The sequence below is a fragment of the Sphaerodactylus townsendi genome, linkage group LG06, assembly GCF_021028975.2.
Source record: "Sphaerodactylus townsendi isolate TG3544 linkage group LG06, MPM_Stown_v2.3, whole genome shotgun sequence".
Lineage (NCBI taxonomy): Eukaryota > Metazoa > Chordata > Lepidosauria > Squamata > Sphaerodactylidae > Sphaerodactylus > Sphaerodactylus townsendi.
In genome coordinates, this window is record NC_059430.1 from 3,198,732 (window position 1) to 3,220,105 (window position 21,374).

General features: G+C 47.9%; 2 protein-coding genes across 2 annotated transcripts in view; both read left to right on the forward strand.

The window, feature by feature from the left end:
• Positions 1 to 21,374, forward strand: part of NME6 (NME/NM23 nucleoside diphosphate kinase 6) — a 581,226-nt gene that overhangs the window by 162,555 nt on the left and 397,297 nt on the right. The gene's annotated exons all lie outside the window — the stretch shown is intronic.
• Positions 1,222 to 14,521, forward strand: LOC125434944 (regenerating islet-derived protein 4-like). The gene is made up of 6 exons (XM_048500828.1): positions 1,222 to 1,270; positions 4,482 to 4,572; positions 8,243 to 8,367; positions 10,600 to 10,740; positions 13,464 to 13,608; positions 14,060 to 14,521. The coding sequence occupies exons 2-6, from the start codon at positions 4,494 to 4,496 to the stop codon at positions 14,065 to 14,067; spliced, it is 498 nt and encodes a 165-aa protein (XP_048356785.1). The 5' UTR covers positions 1,222 to 1,270; positions 4,482 to 4,493; the 3' UTR covers positions 14,068 to 14,521.

A 21,374-nucleotide genomic window follows, 5' to 3' on the forward strand; every position in this document is an offset into this window, starting at 1 on the left:
AAGGGCTCCGGGCGGTGAACAACACTCAACATCAAACAGGAGCAATTCATACACTAAAATATAAATACATATAGATATATATATTGTGATCGTGTTATGTTTAAACAACAAACAGCAAACAGTTTGCTTGGGGCTTAGTAATGAAATGATTGTGTTGGAACAAAGAAGATTTTAAAAGGGAATGGAAAATTATATCAAATAAGAAAATACCTGGTAATCACAGCAATGATAGAATATTTTTTTCTTCAGGAGCAGCAGTGGCGTAGGAGGTTAAGAGCTCGTGTATCTAATCTGGAGGAACCGGGTTTGATTCCCAGCTCTGCCGCCTGAGCTGTGGAGGCTTCTCTGGGGAATTCAGATTATCCTGGGCACTCCCACACACGTCAGCTGGGTGACCTTGGGCTAGTCACAGCTTCTCGGAGCTCTCTCAGCCCCACCCACCTCACAGGGTGTTTGTTGTGAGGGGGGAAGGGCAAGGAGATTGTCAGCCCCTTTGAGTCTCCTGCAGGAGAGAAAGGGGGGATATAAATCCAAACTCTTCTTCTTCTTCTTCCTTATTAACTTCCCACTGATCATTTTATGTTTTGATAGAATATCATTCATATAATTATGTTGGCTTTTGAAGTTCCCAGAGTTTTAATCAAGTTTACATCCATTCTTTGCTCTTATTCTTATTTCACGTTATCTGATACTGGGTTTTTTTCTATTTGTTATTAATGTGTGTGTGTGTGGGGGGGGGGGGCGGCGACCCACAAGATTTCATGGGTTTAAGCTTTTGAGAGTCAAAGCTCACAGGGTATGAGCTTCAACACTTAAACACTTATTATAACTTGGAAATCTTGTTGTTGTCTATCAAATCTTGCTCTTCTATGGCAGACAAACATGGGCGCCCACCAGAATCTATGAATTTGGAAAGTATTTCAAGGGGAAAGGGCAGAGATACAGTGCACAAATAATTATAGGAAATTAATTAGACCTTGACACGTTCCATCACATACCACTGCTGTGTCTACTATAGGGGTGTCTTGTTATCTGACAGAGCAACACACTATAGGGCTTTTTCTGTGCCATATTACTGGGACCTCTGCCAAGAGGATGAATTACTGTTTGCTTTGGGGCTGGCTGGGCACTTGGATGTGTTTGTTCAGGTACCACCACCACCCTCTCACTCCCTATAAATATTCCAAGGAAGCAGGACTGATCTACACAGGTTACCTTTGGGACTGCCCTCCATCAATTCCCAACTATCCAGGAAAAGATCAGCAGACAGGTGAGTTTTTCTATCTCCATACCCTCCCGCCTTTGGGTCTGAGTCTATTCCTGGGTGCTGCCAGGTAACCAAGACAATGGAAGAATATCCTTTGGGAGTGCATAAGGCCAAAATATTTACAAATAAATTTCATGTGGTTTATATTTGGATAGCTTTGCTGTTCCATGTGGAGTGTTTCTGCAGGTAGAACAGCTTAATAATGGAAATAATAATGGGGGGCAGGAAATTATTCGGGGGGAGGCAAGAGTCCTTCCTTCCCCCACATCAGAGCACATTTGGGCTCTCCTTGTTCTTCTGTTTTTAGAAGTCACTCCCTGCAGTTGCTTTGAGGTTTGGGGGACTGTGACTTTGATTCCCCAGACCCAACTTTTCACAAATTGTAATGTGTAGTTTGGCTCTCTGACACATCATGAGTCAATTGCGGCATAAACTTGGAAGTGATGTCATCATGCTAGTCAACACTGGGATTCTAGCAAAACTCTGCGTTGTATGATATCACTTCCAGGTTCACACTGGAAGCGAAGTTACAGCCTTGGAGTGACACCAATTCCTTTCCCCACACTTTCCCCACATTAATCCCATTCAAAAGTGGTAGGGAGTCAGAGGTGTGGAGTAAATGTTGTCCCCCAAAGCAGGGGATCTGGTAAGTCTGGGTACAACCCACAGTGTGACTCAAAGACTCCAGGCATCACAAGGGACTCATTAATGCCTCTTTGAGTAAGTGAAAGCACAAAATCCTCACTTTGAACTTTACTCACACTTGGCTGCAACCTTCCCAGCTGGACATGCAGGGTAGATGGTTGGGTTGGGAAAGGAAGCGGTTGTGGCTCTGTGGAAGAGCCTTTGCTTGGATTGCAAAGGTCCCAGGTTAATAATAAGTAAAAAAATATATATATTAGAATTAATTCATGTAACTCATGCTTCTTGACATTGGTGGATTCCGTACAGCACAAATGGAACATCTTTAGGATGTTATAAAAATAATTTTGGGGAAGAACTTTGCACGGCTCTTTTACCCAAAATGAGTTCAGCCCATTTTATTTCTCTCAACCCAGGTTTTTCGAAAATTGTTAAACTAGCGATCTTCTCCCCCCAATCCAAGATGAAGACAGTGCCTGCCTGCTGAGCGAATGCCAACAAGGGAACATTTTATTTCTCCTGTTCAAACCTCTTACTTCCATTTCCACAGCTTGCACCTGACATTTTGTGCGCTGCAGCAGATTCTCCATGGAGATTTCCCCGGAGGTTTCCTCTGCTTGCACCTCATCTGTTTGCTATTTCACTGTAAAAAGTAGATGAACAAAGTTTGTTTTGCCTTGCGATCCTGTGCACATGCCGACTTTCCTTTTTTGTTTTGAGGGGGATGTCTGTGAAGCTATGGAGACATGATGACTAAAGAAGCTGCAATATGTGCATATTTGTGTTGCCGCAGCTTCGAAGACAGCCCCCTCAAAACAAAAGAAGGAAAAACAACACATGCATGGGATCGCGAGGCTAAACAACATTTACTCATCAGCTTGAGACTCTAAAATAGCAAACAGATGAACTGCAAGCTGTTGGGGAGAACCACACCTGGTGCATGTGTTTCCTTTGAAAAAGTAGCAGAGCGGCACAGAGGCTGAACACAGGGAAGCTTACCTGAGCACACACGCGTGGTTGAGCTTGCTAGAGAGAACTTCAGACATAAAAGAAAGTCAGAGTCGTTTGTAGTTTCTAATCTAATGAAAAGAGTATTTATTAGTGAACTCCATTCTGGATAGAAAGGTGGAGAGACAGGTTCACTATCTAATCTAATCTAGCTGGGTGGAGGTGGAGGCGTAGGAGACACATCCTCTCCCTAGGCATGATGAAGGTAGGATGGAGAGGGTCGAGAAGAAGGCGGAAGCAAGGGAGGAAGTCCCTAAGAGTATCAGTCTACATCAAAGGGATAGAGTCAGCATGATAGAGTAAAGGTGACAAATTCCTAAGTCCCTATCTAGCCACTAGTTCGCTCGTAAAAAACCCCCTCTGTAGGATGAGGCAGGAAACAGCGTAAAGTCCCTTTCTTCCAACACAAGCAGAGGAAATCTCCGTGGGGAATCTCCTTGCAGCACACAGGAATGGCCGGCACCACTGAGGATATGACTGGAGCTCCGTGCAGCAGGCGGGAAAAAATATTAGTTTTGGCTGACGACGCTTGTTTTCTCCCATGCTGTGGGAACACAAAATCCCCAAACGGATCTTTTAATAACGTCCTGAAGATGTCATGTTTATGCTGTGCTGTATCCATCCTTGTGGGTTGTTTTAATCCTGTTTCTAAGCTGCCCTGAGCCCGTCGTCAGCCAGGAATCGGGTGGGGTATAAATATAATAATAAATATAATCCCTGAAGAGGATCAAGCAGGAGGTGATATAAAAGACATCCGGCTGAGACCCTGGAGAACCGCTGCCTATCTGAGGAGCCCTTGATGGGCTGACTTGGTAGAAGACAGGCTTGTATTTGTTCGTGTGGCTAGCAATATTTCTCTTCAGTGGAGCCAACGAGGCTCAAGGAAGTCACTATCCAGTTTTGCAAGGAAGGCCCGGCTTACAGACCTGTCTTGTACACAGGAGAAGACAGGTTTGTATTTGTTCGCGTGGCTAGCAATATTTGTAAGGAACCAGTAAAGTCCAGTCAAAAGCAACCGTGTTAAGTTCTGTATTGAGCTGGCATTCTTAGTCAAAGACAGGAAATGCGGGAACTGACCCCCAACTCTCAAACAGCCGCTTACATGGGCTTCAGACAAGTTCCCGCCAAGAACAGATAAACAGACAAACAAGGACAGATAAACAATTCAAGTTCTCACACAGAATTTCACACAGACAGTTTCACACAGGCAAGCGAGCAGCAGACAGATAACAGTGAGATTAACCATCCCGGGCGTTCCGCCAGAATCTCCAGCAGGAACCTCTCCAAGGTTGAACTGCAACCTTCCAATATTTCTCTTCAGTGGAGCCAACGAGGCTCAAGAAAGTCACTGTCCAGTTTTGCCTGGAAGGCCCGGCTTACAGACCTGTCTTGTACGTTTCATGAATGCCTTAATAATGTATGCAAATCTAACAAAATCTTAGAAATGGAATGAAATCAATAAACTAAATGAGAGGCTTGGGTGGGTGTTGCAGAGGGCTGCAGAGGCCCTCCCAGGTGATAAAGATGTCGTGATGGGGCATTCTGGCGGGATTTTGTTTTCCAGGAGAACGAGAAGATGGGAAAGGTTGTCTACTTTGGCCTTTTCTTCTTGGGCTGTTTCGTCTTTGGATCAAAGCGTACCCCGGTGGAAGATGGTGAGCATTGGGGCTGGGAGTCAAATTTGGGGGGTGCTGTGTGTGGTTTCCGGGCTGTATGGCCATGCAAAATGCCAGAACACGGCCATACAGCCTGGAAACCACACAGCACCCCAGTGATTCCGGCCGTGAAAGCCTTGGACGATACAAGTCAATTTTTTGTTTGCTTTAAGCTTATTCTTATCCAGTCAAATTACTTTGGATGGTGATGTTCCTAAGCAACTTCCATTCTCTCATGGTAGGGATCCCAGCTCCAGGTTGTGAAATTCCTGGAGGTTTGGATGTAGAGCCTTGGTGGTGGTGGGGTTTCGAGAAATGGGGAGCTCTGCAGGGGTGTCGTGTCTTAGAGTCCACCTTCCGAAGGCACCATTTAGATCTAGGGGAGACGGATCTCTCTGTCATCCAGGGATCAGCCTCCCGGTGTAATTTCCAGGAGACTGTTCCAGGATTCCATTTAGACAGGATTTTTTAGCCCACAAAAGGAGAAGGGGGAAGGGAAATAGAGGAAGCCGCTGGCCTTTGGAAACAGCTGTCAGCGCCAATTGAATTTGATGCTAGCATTTTTGGATTCCCCCCACGCCCATAAAAGAAGTTTATCCTATCTATCCTCTATCTATCTATCTATCTGTCTATCTATCTATCTATCTATCTATCTATCTATCTATCTATCTATCTATCTATCTATCTATCTATCCTATCTATCTATCTATCTATCTATCATATCTATCTATCTATCTATCTATCTATCTATCTTATCTATCATCTAAACATAAGAACATAATGTTGTAAACTAGCCCTGAGCCCTTCGAGGGAGAGGCGGTATAAAGATGGAATAATAAATAAATAAATAAATAAAATAAGAACTAGCCTGCTGGATCAGACCAGAGTCCATCTAGTCCAGCATTCTGCTACTCGCAGTGGCCCACCAGGTGCCTTTGGGAGCTCACATGCAGGATGTGAAAGCAATGGCCTTCTGCTGCTGCTGCTCCTGAGCACCTGGTCTGCTAAGGTATTTGCAATCTGAGATCAAGGAGGATCAAGATTGGTAGCCATAGATCGACTTCTCCTCCATAAATCTGTCCAAGCCCCTTTTAAAGCTATCCAGGTTAGTGGCCAGCACCACCTCCTGCGGCAGCATATTCCAAACACCAATCACATGTTGCGTGAAGAAGTGTTTCCTTTTATTAGTCCTAATTCTTCCCCCCAGCATTTTCAATGAATGCCCCCTGGTTCGAGTATTGTGAGAAAGAGAGAAAAAATTTCTCTCTGTCAACATTTTCTACCCCATGCATAATGTTATAGACTTCAATCATATCCCCCCTCAGACGTCTCCTCTCCAAACTAAAGAGTCCCAAACGCTGCAGCCTCGCAATCCTTTGTGGTTCTCACCACCCTACATAATTTGGTATAATCTGCAAACTTGGCCACCACACTACCCACCCCTACTTCCAGGTCATTTATGAAAATCTATCTATCTATCTATCTATCTATCTATCTATCTATCTATCTATCTATCTATCTATCTATCTATCTATCTATCTATCTATCTATCTATCTATCTATCTATCTGTCTGTCTGTCTGTCTGTCTGTCTGTCTGTCTGTCTGTCTGTCTGTCTGTCTGTCTGTCTACCTATTTATTTATAGGCCGCCTCATCCCCGAAGGGCTCGAGGCGGCTCACAACATGACTGTTTCCAGAACAGTAAATCAATATAACATAAAATCTAACTCATTAAAATTCAGCAGCAATTAAAACAATAAATACAAATTGAACAACAAAGGTTGTGTAAAAACACACACACAGGCGCCCGGTCTAAAGGCCAAAGGAGAAGGGAGGAGAAGGCAGGGCCCAGGGTGGAATCAGGGCCCTACCAAGATGGGAAAGGCAGCTTAGTTCCGGTTTCAATGGGGGGCAATAGAACCGCGGCCAGCCCCTCCAAAAGCCCAGTGGAATAGCTCCGTCTTACAGGCCCTGCATTCCACTTCAGGAGATATTTATTATTTCTGTGGAGTTGCGCTGCTGGATTTTTGTGCTTTTTTCACTCGCTGCTTCAGTGTTTTCCTGTTTTCAGCTTGCACATCTTCTCCCTGTGCTCCAGAGCCCAATCTGGGTAGGGAACTGAATAAAAAAAATAAGAATAAATTATTCATTTTCCTGAAGCCCCTTGAAGTTTTGTGAGTGGAGAAATGGCAACGATGTGAATAGAGATGAAAATGGAAGAGAAACGGTCCCCTGCCCTCCTGAATGGAAAGAACAGGATTCCCAACTGGGGGCTGGAAAATTCCTGGCAATTTTGGGAGTGGAGTCTGGGAAGTCTGGGGTTGGGACGGGTCTCATGCCACGGCGTCCACCCTCCTAAGCAGCTGCTCTCCAAAGGGTCGTCTTCCCTGCAGGGACGTCTGTTTGCATCCATTCATGTTCTTCTGATGATCTTTTGAATAAAACAAACACAACCATGTATTGTCGAAGGCTTTCATGGCCAGACTCAACTGGTTCTGGTGGGTTTTCTGGGCTGTGTGGCCGTGGTCTGGTGGATCTTGTTCCTAACGTTTCGCCTGCATCTGTGGTTGGCATCTTCAGAGGTGTAGCACAGAGGGAAGTCTGTTACACGCTGTTAGGAACAAGATCCACCAGACCACGGCCACACAGCCCGGAAAAACCACCACAACCAAATACGAGGATGATTGAGGGACTGGAGCACCTTCCTTATGAGGAGAGGCTGCAGCGTTTGGGACTTTTTAGTTTGGAGAGGAGACGTCTGAGGGGGGATATGATTGGTCTACAAAATTATGCATGGGGTAGAAAATGTGGACAGAGAGAAATTTTTCTCTCTTTCTCACAATACTAGAACCAGGGGGCATCCATTGAAAATGCTGGGGGGAAGAATTAGGACTAATAAAAGGAAACACTTCTTCACGCAACGTGTGATTGGTGTTTGGAATATGCTGCCGCAGGAGGTGGTGATGGCCACTCACCTGGATAGCTTTAAAAAGGGCTTGGACAGATTTATGGAGGAGAAGTCGATCTATGGCTCCCAATCTTGATCCTCCTTGATCTGAGGTTGCAAATGCCTTAGCAGACCAGGTGCTCGGGAGCAGCAGCAGGCCATTGCTTTGACCTCCTGCACATGAGCTCCCAAAGGCACCTGGTGGGCCACTGCAAGTAGCAGAGAGCTGGACTAGATGGACTCTGGTCTGATCCAGCTGGCTTGTTCTTATGTTCTTATGTTCTTAAGTGGGGGGAAGAGAAACAATAGCTCACTTGTGTGGGTGTTGTCTGTCCAAGGAATTTTTAATGCTAAATGTTTTGGTAATTGCAGACACTTGGTCAGCCATCCACATCCAAAGCATTTGCTCAGAGACAGCGGGGTGTAGTGGTTGAGAACGGCAGACTCTAATCTGGAGAACTGGGTTTGATTCCCCACTCCCCCACATGAGTGGCGGACTCTAGTCTGAAGAAAAGGATTTACCTCCCCAACCCTGCACATGAAGCCTGCCGGGTGACCTTGGGCCACTCGCAGTTCTCTCAGAACTCTCTCAGCCCCACATGCCCCATAAGGTGGCTGTTGCGGGAAGAGGAATGGAAGAGGTTTGCAAGCTGCTTTGAGACTTCTTGCAGGAGAGAAAGGCAAGGTATAAATCTAAACTCTTTTTTTCTTCTTCAATTAAAGAGGCTCTTCCAGCGACCAGTGATGAACAACCGGCTGCGAAATCTCCATGCCCTTCTGGGGCACTTAGTTACAAACGAAACTGCTATGTGTATTTTGCAAGTTATTTGTCTTGGGAGTCAGCGGAGGTAAGTGCTGCTCAGGACTAAAAGAGGAATAGAAAATGGACCAGGAAAGGTGCATGTATTATGGTTTACAGGGATGTGCGTAATCGTCGTATTTCAAAAGGCCTAGAGTTATAAGCATGTCCATGAAAGGATTTCTCTTTATTCGACATTTGAAGTATTCAAAATGCAAAAAAAAATTGAGACCGAAAAGTGTTTGGACTAAAGCGAAAAAATTTACAAAACTTTAAAATGTTGTCAAAAGACCAGGAGAGAGGGGGTGCCCATGTCATGATTGTATACCACTTGTGTTTGCTTGTTCACTGATTACTTTAAATATATATTCATCATCTGTCTTCCCTATAGAGCTAGAGCTGCTCTACATTATAAATAAAACCTACAGATCACATAAAAATACATAATCAACTTGTCAACTTCCCCAGTTAGTGCACCCAAGGGGAACTTCTAGTAGCAGCAGTGGCGTTGGAGGTTAAGAGCTCGTGTATCTAATCTGGAGGAACCGGGTTTGATTCTCCGCTCTGCCGCCTGAGCTGTGGAGGCTTCTCTGGGGAATTCAGATTAGCCTGTGCTCTCCCACACCCACCAGCTGGGTGACCTTGGGCTAGTCACAGCTCTTCAGAGCTCTCTCAGCCCCACCTACCTCACAGGGTGTTTGTTGTGAGGGGGGAAGGGCAAGGAGATTGTCAGCCCCTTTGAGTCTCCTGCAGGAGAGAAAGGGGGGGATATAAATCCAAACTCTTCTTCTTCTACACTGGTAGATTCCAAATTTTCTGATTTTTTTTGCAAATTTTCCAAGTTTCTAGAAACATCTGTATTTACTGTTCATGGCTCCGGTCTATGAATTTAAGTACCCATGCCTTTGGCCGTGTTGAGAAATAGATATATTGATATTTTGACCTAATCGAGACTGTGAACTAGGCAACAGCATCCTCCATACCGGATTTTCCTCTCGGACTGCTGGACCGGTTCTGCTCAATAAACTGTTTCCAGTTAGTCGAAAGCAGTGGCTCCCCGTCTTTTTATCTCGCGTACCCACTGGAAACTGATTTTCCTAAAATTCTACCCCCATATTGACAAACCTATTATGTAATTTTTTGCACACCCCCAAATGCTCTGGCACCTAGCCCTGGCGGTACATGTACTCCAGGCTGGGAACAACTATTCTAACGCATCACAACATCCATTTCCCATTCAAAGCTTTTGTGTTCTATCACGTTTCATTTTGATCCCAGTCTTTGGCAAGGACAGAATTCATTCTCCTGTGTTTGTGCCTAGATCTGAGTCCTGTTTGCATGGTCTAGGACATAGGCTGACCAGACGTCCCGCTTTTGGCGGGACCGTCACGCCTTTAAACAATTTATCCCGCGTCCTGCGGGTTCTGCAAATTGTCCCGATTTTTGGGAGGCTGCTGCACTGCCTTCTGGGGCGCAAGGCAGTGCGGCAGCCTCCCGCGCGCCCGGCTGCAGGAGCGCCCGGCTTTCTGGGGCTTGCAAGAGGCAAAGGGCAAGCCCCAGAAGGCAATGTGCTTCTGCGGCTGCGTGCGCATACGCGCTAGCACGCGCGCAGCCACTTCCCTGTCCCGGATCACAAAGGTGACCATCTGGTCACCTTACTAGGAACAGCCATTCTCAACCAGGGTTCCGTGGTACCCTGGGGTGCCGTGAGCATGTCCCAGAGGTACCGCGGCAACACTACCGCCCCCCCTCATTTTTGTGGTGTCTCCCACCGGCTCCAGCAAGGACATGGGGCTGGCCCATGGGGCAGGGCCTGCCACAAGGCCAGCAGCCACCACCACCCCCAGTGCTACCCTTCACCCTGGGAGGGGAAGGTGGGGGGTGTGGCAAGCAGGGACAATGGGAGGGGAAGGTGGAGGGTGGCGGCAGGGGTACCGTGAGATATGAAGAGTGAGGTCAAGGGTACCCTGACCTCGAAAAGGTTGGAAAACACTGGTCTAGGAAGTTTGCATGGGTTGACATTTGGTAACAAGGGGCCTGGGATTCAGGTGGGGAGAGCAGACTTCCCCCGGAAAAGTAAAGAGAAGGGGAAAAGTTACACACACTTTTTCTACCTCTGCAATAAATAGCTCCTCCTAATGCTCTCCTGCAGGGAAGAGTAAGCAACTACATCTATTCCTATCTTCCAACTGTTGGAGACTACGATTAATGTCTACAGAAGAGACTGGTTAGGTATGTCCTAATTCTGATTCAAAGGTAGCCTTTTCTTTTCTCCTGGCAGGCTGCGTGTCAGAGCCACAAACAGGGAGCTCACCTGGCCTCCTTTTTCGACCCAAAGGAGGAAAAGATGGTTTCTGCTTACATCAGAGCCCGCAGCTCTACCAACTACGTCTGGATTGGGCTCAGTGCTACGCCACACAGCGTACGTTCCCACTTTGGGTTTCTTTTCATTCCCTTTCACAGCTTAATTCTGAACAATTCCACTACGCAGCCACATAAATGTCTCTCTGACCTGCATCACGTCCGTCGATCTCTCAACATTTAAAAACATGGCTCGGTTGGGGGGAAAGCTGCACTACTGTGGATGTTGTGTTGTAGTGGGAGGGAGCTGGAGGTGTGGGTTTCTCTTCCCCAAGGCATCGTGGGAAGGAACAGGGTCAGATTTTTTGAATGTCTTCTGTATTGCCAACTGCAACCAAGACATAACTTCGGAATTTCCACAGGAGGGTTTGCAAACAAGCCTTTGCAAACCTTCCCTTCCCTGGGAGCAAGGACGTAGATAAGGGGGAGGTGGTTTCTTGGGTTCAAACCCCCCCTTACATGTCCAAAGCTCATAAGCTCGTTCGTGGGTTTTTTGTACTTTTTAGTGTTTTTTTCAGTTTTTGGCCTGCAGGGGGCGCGGTTTTTAGGCTAGCAGCACCAAATTTTCTGGCATTTTTCAGGAGACTCTCCTGATGTTACCACCCAGGTTTGGTGAGGATTGGTTCAGGGGGTCCAAAGTTATGGGCTCCCAAGGGGGTGCCCCACCCCCCATTGTTTCCAATGGGAATTATTAGTAGATGGGGCTACCCTTTTGAGGGTCCACAACTTTGGACCTCCTGAACCAAACTTCCCTAAATCTGGGTGGTATCATCAAGAGGGTCTCCTAAAGATACCCTGAAATTTTGGTGCTGATAGCTTAACAATGTTGACGAATAGACCTGTGGCCAGCGGAAGACCCGTTACCAAGAGTAAGAAATTCAGAGTTGGCACTCTACTGCACCAGCAGGATGGGCAAAAACACCTCAGGAAGCAGTTATTCTTCAGTAAAGTATCTATCGTGCAAGTATATACAGAGCTATTTACAGAATCATAGAACAGACTGACAGGATGCTTCGCTCAAACTCCTCAGACCCTAACAACACAGCTGTCACATCTGCTCAGACTTATATACAGGTCTTGTCCAATCAGTGTAAAGGTCAGTTAGTCCAGACAGAACTGGTTTACTCTGGTTCTATCTAGGGCTTCACCTCTTGCATCAGTCAGATGTGCTGTCATTTAGATCCTTTTCATCTACAGCAGGCAGCCCCCCAAATCTCCCCAGATTCTCCTTTTAAATCCACCCCTTTGGGCATGGACTTCATGGGAGGATCTGAGGTCCCCAGATTACACACCAATGAAAGTGATGCTGGTTTTAAATGAAAAAATTTGAGGTCCCCAGTTTAAACACCAATGAAAGTGATGCTGGAATCCACCCCCAAACAGCATCACTTTCAATGGTGTTTAAACTAGGGAGCCCAGATTCTTCTTTTAAATCCACCTTAAAGGGAGAATCTGGGGTCCCCAGTTTAAACACCATTGAAAGTGATGCTGTTTGGGGGTGGATTCCAGCATAACTTTCAATGTCGTTTAAACTGGGGACCCTAGATTCTCCTTTTAAGATGGATTGAAATGAAAAATTTGAGGTCCCCAGTTTAAACACCAATGAAAGTGATGCTGGGTTTTTTTCCGGGGGGGGGGGGAGGAAAGAATCCACCCCTAAACAGCATTACTTTCAATGTTGTTTAAACTTGGGACTCCAGACTCTCTCTTTAAGGTGGATTTAAAAGAAGAATCTGGGCTCCCTAGTTTAAACACCATTGAAAGTGACGCTGTTTGGGGGTGGATTCCAGCATCACTTTCAATGTCGTTTAAACTAAGGACCCCAGATTCTCCTTTTAAATCCACCTTAAAGGGAGAATCCGGGGTCCCGAGTTTAAACAACATTGAAAGTGATGCTATTTGGGGGTGGGGGGAATCCACCCCCCAAACAGCATCACTTTCAATGGTGTTTAAATGCAATGCATGGGGGCGGAACTAATTTTAATTTTTTTAACAAAAAGAACAAAGGTGAAGTTGACCATGATAGCAGCAGTGCAAGCAGGACTGTTTCCAGTCAGGACAGTTTGGCTTCTCCTTCTACTTCTGTCTGTTTGCAATCGATGCCACAAGATTTTAAACTGCCAGCAAATAAGTTTATATAGACACCTGTACCTTTGATTTTTATTTTGAAAACTTTAGATCTAAGATTGGCATATAGAAAGCAGGACGTACTTAGCATTACTCTATCCCGGGGTCTTCAAACTATGGCCCTCCAGATGTTCATGGACTACAATTCCCATCAGCCCCTGCCAGCATGGCCAAGTGGTAGGGCTCATGGGAATTGTAGTCTCTGAAACATCTGGAGGGCCACAGTTTGAAGACCCCTGCTCTATCTCCTAGATTTCATTTTCAAAGAGCTGGCTTGCATCCGATCACTACATAGCTGTGCATTATGTATGTTAGAAAAGCATTTCAATTTTGTTTTATCTCTACCGGGGTGAGGGGGAATAAGATACCTGAACAAACCAGTTGCTCAGTCACCAAAGTCCCCCCTCCCAAAAAAAAATCTATACCTACATCCCTGCCTGGGAGCATTTGGGGTATTAACCCTCTGGGTATTATCAGGACAGACTAAGTCTCCGTTCCAAATCTGGAAAGGCCTGCTGAGATATTGGAGGCCGGGCATTCCTCCAAGATCTGAATGTTGCATCTTCCTCCTGCAAGTTCTCTGCATCCACATTCGTGACCTGCTGGGACTCTGAACTCCTCTTTCTTCATAGCAGTTTTCTCTTTCACCCTCAACAGCATCTACACTGGGAATGGAGCGATGGATCCCATTACATTTCCGGGTCATCTCTCTGGGACAACCGGAGCCCCAGCACGTCCACCTCCTCCTCTTCTAGGTGTCTGACCCTGTACAACGTCCAGTATCCAACATGTATGTATGAAGGTTCTTAGCATGAGGTAGAAAATGTGGACAGAGAGACATTTTTCTCTCTTTCTCACAATACTAGAACCAGGGGGCATCCATTGAAAATGCTGGGGGGAAGAATTAGGACTAATAAAAGGAAACACTTCTTCACGCAACGGGTGATTGGTGTTTGGAATATGCTGCCACCGGAGGTGGGGATGGCCACTCCCCTGGAGAGCTTTAAAAAGGGCTTGGACAGATTTATGGAGGAGAAGTCAATCTATGGCTACCAATCTTGATCCTCTTTGATCTGAGATTGCAAATGCCCTAACAGTCCAGGTGCTCAGGAGCAGCAGCAGCAGCAGAAGGCCATTGCTTTCACATCCTGCACGTGAGCTCCCAAAGGCACCTGGTGGGCCACTGCGAGTAGCAGAGAGCTGGACTAGCTGGACTCTGGTCTGATCCAGCTGGCTTGTTCTTATGTTCTTATGTTCTTAGCAGCCTCATGGTTGCTGGGAACGGCCCTGCGAAAGAGAAACCTCCTGCTGCCTAGATGTCACGTTCATGACACAGAACCTGAGCACCCCCGGTCCCCTGCTGCCAACCTCCAGGGGGTGGCTGGGGTTTTCCTGCTATTATAACTGAGATCAGAGATCAATTCCTCTGGAGAAAAGGCCTGCTTTGGAAGGGGCCTTACGTCCCACTGAAACTGGAGATGGAGGGAGAGATAACAGTAGGTTGGATTTTGGGTGGGAAGGAGTTCAGGAAGCAGGAAAAGGGGACAGCCTGCAGGGACTTCCAGGGAAGAGAAAGGAAGAATTGTGGGCAAAAGGAAAATGAGATTCCCCCCGACAAGTCTCTGCAGATTCCCGCTCTGTTTGGGAAGACCAGAGCTCTGTGGAACCTAATGTATTTCTGCAGGGCCTGTAAGACAGAGCACCAGGCATTCGGTTGAGGCAGCTATGGCGTAGTGGCTAAGAGCAGTGACGTAGTGGCTAAGAGCAGCAGTGGCGTAGTGGCTAAGAGCAGTGGCTAAGAGCAGGGGCACTCTGATCTGTTGGAACCGGGTTCCAAAAGAGGCCCAAAGGCCTAGGACATGACACAGAGATGAGATGAGCAATTTCTAGTTAATTTGGCAAGAGTTTGCATGGTCTGTCTTGGGGGGGGGGGTCTTGGTGCGAATGTCTGGATTGGAAGCTGCCTTCTCAGACTCTCAGTACATCTAAAGAGGAGCAGCAGTGGCATAGGAGGTTAAGAGCTCGAGTATCTAATCTGGAGGAACCGGGTTTGATTCCCAGCTCTGCCGCCTCAGCTGTGGAGGCTTATCTGGGGAATTCAGATTAGCCTGTGCCCTCCCACACACGCCAGCTGGGTGACCTTGGGCTAGTCACAGCTTCTCGGAGCTCTCTCAGCCCCACCCACCTCACAGGGTGTTTGTTGTGAGGGGGGAAGGGCAAGGAGATTGTCAGCCCCTTTGAGTCTCCTGCAGGAGAGAAAGGGGGGATATAAATCCAAACTCTTCCTCTTCTTCTTCTTCTATGGTGATACCTCAGCCTCACAGTAGAGTGGATCACAGTACAGTAGAGTGGATCAGAGCAGTGGACTCTAATCTGGAGAACCACGTTTGATTCCCCACTCCTCCATATGGGGGGGGGAGGCTCTTATCTGGTGAACCAGATTGGTTTCCCCGCTCCTACATTCCTGCTGGGTGACCTCGGGCCAGTCCCAGTTCTCTCCGAACTCTCTCAGCCTCACCTGCCTCACCAAACGTCTCTTGGTGGGAGAGGGAGGAGAAAGACATTTTTCAGCCCCTTTGGGTCTCCTTACAGGAGAGAAAAAATGGGTCTAAACCCAAACTCTTCTTCTTCAACAGGCCCTCCTCTGTTCTCCCTTCCCTCCCCCCTCTTTTATTCTGTCCTCCTGATCGGAGTCCAGCTCCAATTTGATAATGAAATTTTGATAGAAAGTGGAGAACATAAATTAAAATTGATCTGTGGGCCTGCAGGAATCCTTAAAGGTATATGTTAAGGTGACCAGATTTTCACCTTTTTAAACCGGGACCCGGAGGCGTGCACTCCTGCAGCCGCATGCGCGGGAGGCTGCCGCACTGCCTTCTGCGGCGCTCCCTGGCGGGAAAAGGAGAGCGCCCCAGAAGGCAATGCGGCAGCCTTCCAAAAATCGGGACAGTTAAAAAAAACCCGCGGGACGCGGGACAAATTGGTTTAAGGCGGGACTGTCTGGTCACCTTGGTTGTATGTCAGATTTGAATATGTATGTAAGTGTAATCTTAAAGTATAATATTTTATGTATCCTCAGAAGCAAACTTAGAAAACAGGTTTTTCTTGGACACAGAAGTTAGTTTTATTGCTGCCCTTTGTATATGGGCAGACAGAGAGGGCCACGAGCTAACAGCATGCAGCGTTTGAATAACAGAAGCATTTGTGACACGTAGAATAGAGGCTGTCTTAATGTGACAAGGAGACAGAACTATCCAATGGGATTTTAAGGTTCATGCTTGTAGCATGTGAAAGTTATGGATTATGTACGTGGAACTTAAGGGGATGAACTGTATGACGTATGTATTCCTTGTATCTATAAAGACTGAGGTCTTTCCTGTGGTGGGGGTGCCTCTTACTTAAGGGGACACCCTGGTCAGATACTTATGCTGTCCAGTAAACTTATTTTCTGTTTCAAACCTGCCTCTTGGGTGTTTTCTAACTTGGGCTCATTCCGCACATGCAGAATAATGCACTTTCAAACTGCTTTCAGTGTGGGGGGTGGAGAAGGGGAAGGATCCCAGCGGCGGGCGGCGGGCCAGGGGGAGAGCGAGGGACCGACCTGGAGGCGGACCGCGGGGAGGCCAGGCGCGCAGCAGAGGCGGACCGCAGAGGCGCCCGCGGCGGCAGCAGCAGCAGCAGCAGAGGCTGCCCCCCCCCCGCCCCCCATTGTGTACCGGCGTCTCCCGGCAACCGGCCCCGCGGCGGCGCTTCCTCCTCCTCCTCCTCCTCTTCCTCCTCCTCCTCCTCGCCTGGCAACGTGCCCAGCTTGCCCGGTCCGAGCGGGTGGTGTGGATGGGCTCAAGAAGGGACGGAGCTCAGGCTGGAAGGAGCTCTCGGGGATTGGGCTGTGGGCGCTCTGCACATGCACAGAGGCTAGGGTTTTTGTTCCCCCGGCAATTTTTTTGTGTGGACTGCGACGGTTGCCAGCCTCCAGGGGCGTCCTGGAGATCTCCCCCGAATTGAAACGGCTCTCCTGACGGACCGCAGAGATCTGGGGGAAAGGGTTGCTTTGGAGGGGGGGCATTATATACTCCTGGGGGGTTCCTCCCCTCCCCAAACCCTCCCCTCCCCGGGCTCCACCCCTAGATCCTAGAATCCTAGAATCCTAGAGTTGGAAGAGACCCCCAGGGGCCATCCAGTCCAACCCCTGCCAAGCAGGAACACACAATCTAAGCACTCCTTGCAGGTGGCCATCCAGCCTCTCCTTAAAAACCTCCAAAGAAGGAGACTCCACCACTCTCCGAGGCAGTGAATCCCACAGTCGAACAGCCCTGACTGTCAGGAAGTTTTTCCTGATGTTTAGGAGGAATCTCTTTTCTTTCACCTCGAACCCATTACTCCTTGTCTTAGTCCAGCGATGGTGAACCTTTTCGAGGCCGAGTGCCCAAATTACAACCCAAAACCGACTTATTTATTGCAAAGTGCCAACACGGCAATTTAACCTGAATACTGAGGTTTTACTTTAGAAAAAAACAGTTGGCTCCGAGGTGCACGTTACTCGGGAGTAAGCTTGGTGAAGTAATCGTGCAACACTTTGAATGGGTGAATCACGACCCTGGGAGGGTTTACTCAGAAGCAAGCCCCATTGCCAGCAACTGAGCTTACTCCCAGGTAAAGGATCATGCCCAGGCCAGCCTAGGTGTGTGTGTGTGTGTGGGGGGTGATTTTCTGCCCCCCTCCCCACATGATGAACTCTGTGCACGTGTGCCCACAGAAAGGGCTCTGAGTGCCACCTCTGGCACCCGTGCCATAGGTTCGCCACCACTGTCTTAGTCTCTGGAGCAGCAGAAAACAAGCTTGCTCCCTCACCAACATGACATCCCTTCAAATATCTAAACATGGCTATCATGTCACCTCTTCACCTTCTCTTCACCAAACTAAACATCCCCAGCTCCCTAAGTCTCTCCTCATAGGGTGCGGATTCCAGACCTTTGACCATTTTGGTCGCCCTCCTCTGGACCCGTTCCATCTTGTCAGCATCCTTCTTGAATTGCGGTGCCCAGAACTGCACACAATATTCCAGGTGAGCTCTAACCAGTGGTGGGATCCAAAAATTTTCATCACAGGTTCCCATGGTGGTGGGATTCAAACAGTGGCGTAGCGCCAATGGGGCTGGGCGGGGCACGACGGGGGCATGGCTGGGCATTCCAGGGGCGGGGCATTAATAATTTCTCTGTTACTGTAAAAAACTCTTACTGTTAAAAAAAAGTTCCTAATTTCCAGCTGGTATCTTTCTGTCCATAATTTAAACTCATTATAGCAAGTCCTATCGTCTACTGCCAACAGAAACAACTACTTCTCCTCTGATTGACTGCCTGTCAAATACTTAATACTTTCAAATACTTAATTTTGTTTCTAGAAATCAAAAGAAGGAGACTTTCCTGAAACAAGGAACTTTACCATATTTCTAAAACATGTTTTTAAAACAGCCCAACAGGGAGAATGATCCCGTTTTCTACCTTCGCTAACCAGCCACATAGGAAACAACAGGACTTGATGATTTTTGGACCTAATGGGATTTCTAACGGAAAAGCAGACCCAGTTAGTAACCCCCTCTCGGCACACACAAATAATTAGTAGCCCACTGTCGGGAACTGGTGAGAACCTACTGGATCCCACCTCTGGCTCTAACCAATGCAGAATAGAGAGGTCCGATTGCATCCCTCTATCTAGACACTATACTCAGAACTGTACACCAGTTCTCCAGGAATTGCCCAACTTGGAGTTGGCAACTGCTGGAAACAGGAGGCTGGCCTGGCCTGGATACTCTTCCTATGCTACAATGACTTCTAGCTGTGACAGGGAAATGGAACTGCCATGTGAAGTAGCAGTTTACCTTTGACAACTGTGTGCCAAGGGCAGACAAGGAGGGAAGGCTGTCTGCTATTGGATTTCTCAGCGGGTGAGCATTGGCCAAGATCCGTGGGGGTTGGGACTCCCTTGCAGGGCAGATGGTTGCAGGGAGGAGGGGGATAGGAAGGTATAGGACAGTGGTGGCAAACCTATGGCACGGGTGCCAGAGGTGGCACTCAGAGCCCTCTCTGTGGGCACATGTGCACAGAGTTTGTCTTGTGCGGGGGGCGGAAAATCACCCCCCCACACACACACACACACACATCTAGGCTGGCCTGGGCCACTAGGCACGATGTGTAGGTAACCCTGTTAAGTGCTGTTAAACCCCACTGATTTTCATGGAAAGAACTAAAGCGCAATCCTTTACCTGGGAGTAAACTCATTTGCTGGCAATGGGGCTTGCTTCTAAACCCTCCTAGGGTCGTGATTCACCCATTCAAAGCATTGCACGGTTGATTCAAAGCAAAGACATCGACTACCACCAAGCTTACTCCCGAGTAACGCACGCCTCAGAGCCAACCTTTTTGTCTAAACTAAAACCTCAGTATTCAGGTGAAATTGCCGTGTTGGCACTTTGCGATAAATAAGTGGGTTTTGGGTTGCAGTTTGAGCACTCGGTCTCAAAAAGGTTCACCATCACTGGTATAGGAGGCCATGGCGAATCAGACAGTTAGGAGAAGAGTTCGGATTTATATCCCCCCTTTCTCTCCTGTAGGAGACTCAAAGGGGCTGACAATCTCCTTGCCGTTCCCCCCCTCACAACAAACACCCTGTGAGGTGGGTGGGGCTGAGAGAGCTCCAAAGAACCGTGACTAGCTCAAGGTCACCCAGCTGGCGTGTGTGGGAGTGCACAAGCTACTCTAGTTCCCCAGATAAGCCTCCACAGCTCAAGTGGCAGAGCAGGAATCAAATCCGGTTCCCCAGATTAGAGTGCACTGACTCTTAACCACAATACCACGCTGGGAGGGAGAAAGGCGAGGATCACAGACTGTCCAGCTGCTGTTAAAAGCAGAAGGACAGGCCCAGAAAAAAGAATGAAACCCCTACGCAGTGGCGTAGGAGGTTAAGAGCTCGTGTATCTAATCTGGAGGAACCGGGTTTGATTCCCCGCTCTGCCGCCTGAGCTGTGGAGGCTTCTCTGGGGAATTCAGATTAGCCTGTACACTCCCACACACGCCAGCTGGGTGACCTTGGGCTAGTCACAGCTTCTCGGAGCTCTCTCAGCCTCACCCACCTCACAGGGTGTTTGTTGTGAGGGGGGAAGGGCAAGGAGATTGTGAGCCCCTTTGAGTCTCCTGAAGGAGAGAAAGGGGGGATAGAAATCCAAACTCTTCTTACTGGCGCTCACCTTTATGATCCTCCGAGTCTTCTCATTGGTACAGCGCCAGCTTCACACGCAGAAGGTCTGACTTGGCTCCTGACTAGCAGCTATTGGCCTTATGGGGCATGGGGCCCACATACCTACGGGACCGCATCACCCCCGATGTCCCACATAGGCCGCTGCGGTCGACGGCGGCAGAACTGCTGGTGATCCCTGGCCCTGCGACGATGAGGTTAGCCTCGACCCGGCCCGGGGCCTTCACGGCTCTGGCCCCTGTCTGGTGGAATGCTCTACCTCCAGCTGTCCGGGCCCTGCAGGACCTTGGTGAGTTCCGAAGGGCCTGCAAGACAGAGCTATTCCACCGGGCTTTTGGAGGGGCTGGTCGCGGTGCCACCGCCCCCCATTGAATTCAAAGCTGCCTGTCTGGACCACCTTGGTTGGGCCCTAATTCCATCTTGGGCCCTGCCGACCTCCTCCCCTTTCTGCTTTCTTCTTCTTTGGCCTTTAGATCGGGCGCCTGTGTGTGTGTGTGTATATGCTTTACACAATCTTGCTGTTTTAATCTATTTATTGTTATTGACTGCTGTTATTGACTGCTGTTATTGACTGCTGTTAAGGGGCATCCATTGAAAATGCTGGGGGGAAGAATTAGGACTAATAAAAGGAAACACTTCTTCACGCAACGTGTGATTGGTGTTTGGAATATGCTGCCACAGGAGGGGGTGATGGCCACTCGCCTGGAGAGCTTTAAAAGGGGCTTGGACAGATTTATGGAGGAGAAGTCGATTTATGGCTACCAATCTTGATCCTCCTTGATCTCAGATTGCAAATGCCTTAACAGTCCAGGTGCTCGGGAGCAACAGCCGCAGAAGGCCATTGCTTTCACCTCCTGCACGTGAGCTCCCAAAGGCACCTGGTGGGCCACTGCGAGTAGCAGAGTGCTGGACTAGATGGACTCTGGTCTGATCCAGCTGGCTTGTTCTTATGTTCTTATGTTCTTATGTTCTTAAGTTTTAATAGGGTTAAGTTTTTATGCTGTATTAATTTGCTGTTTGGAAACAGCCATGTTGTGAGCCGCCTCGAGCCCTTCAAGGATGAGGCAGCCTATAAATCTAATTTAATAAATAAATAAATAAATAAATAAATAAATAAATAAATAAATAAATAAATAAATAAATAAATAAATAAATAAATAAATAGGGAAAGACCTTACTCACTTAGGATTATGGGCAGCTGTTTTGCAACCAGAATACTGACCTCAGTGGACTCCTGGTCCCAGGGACAGTTCCAGGTTGGGGGCGGGGGCGGGCGACTGGGGCTCGCAAGGTCTCTTGGGTCTTCGCTGAATACAT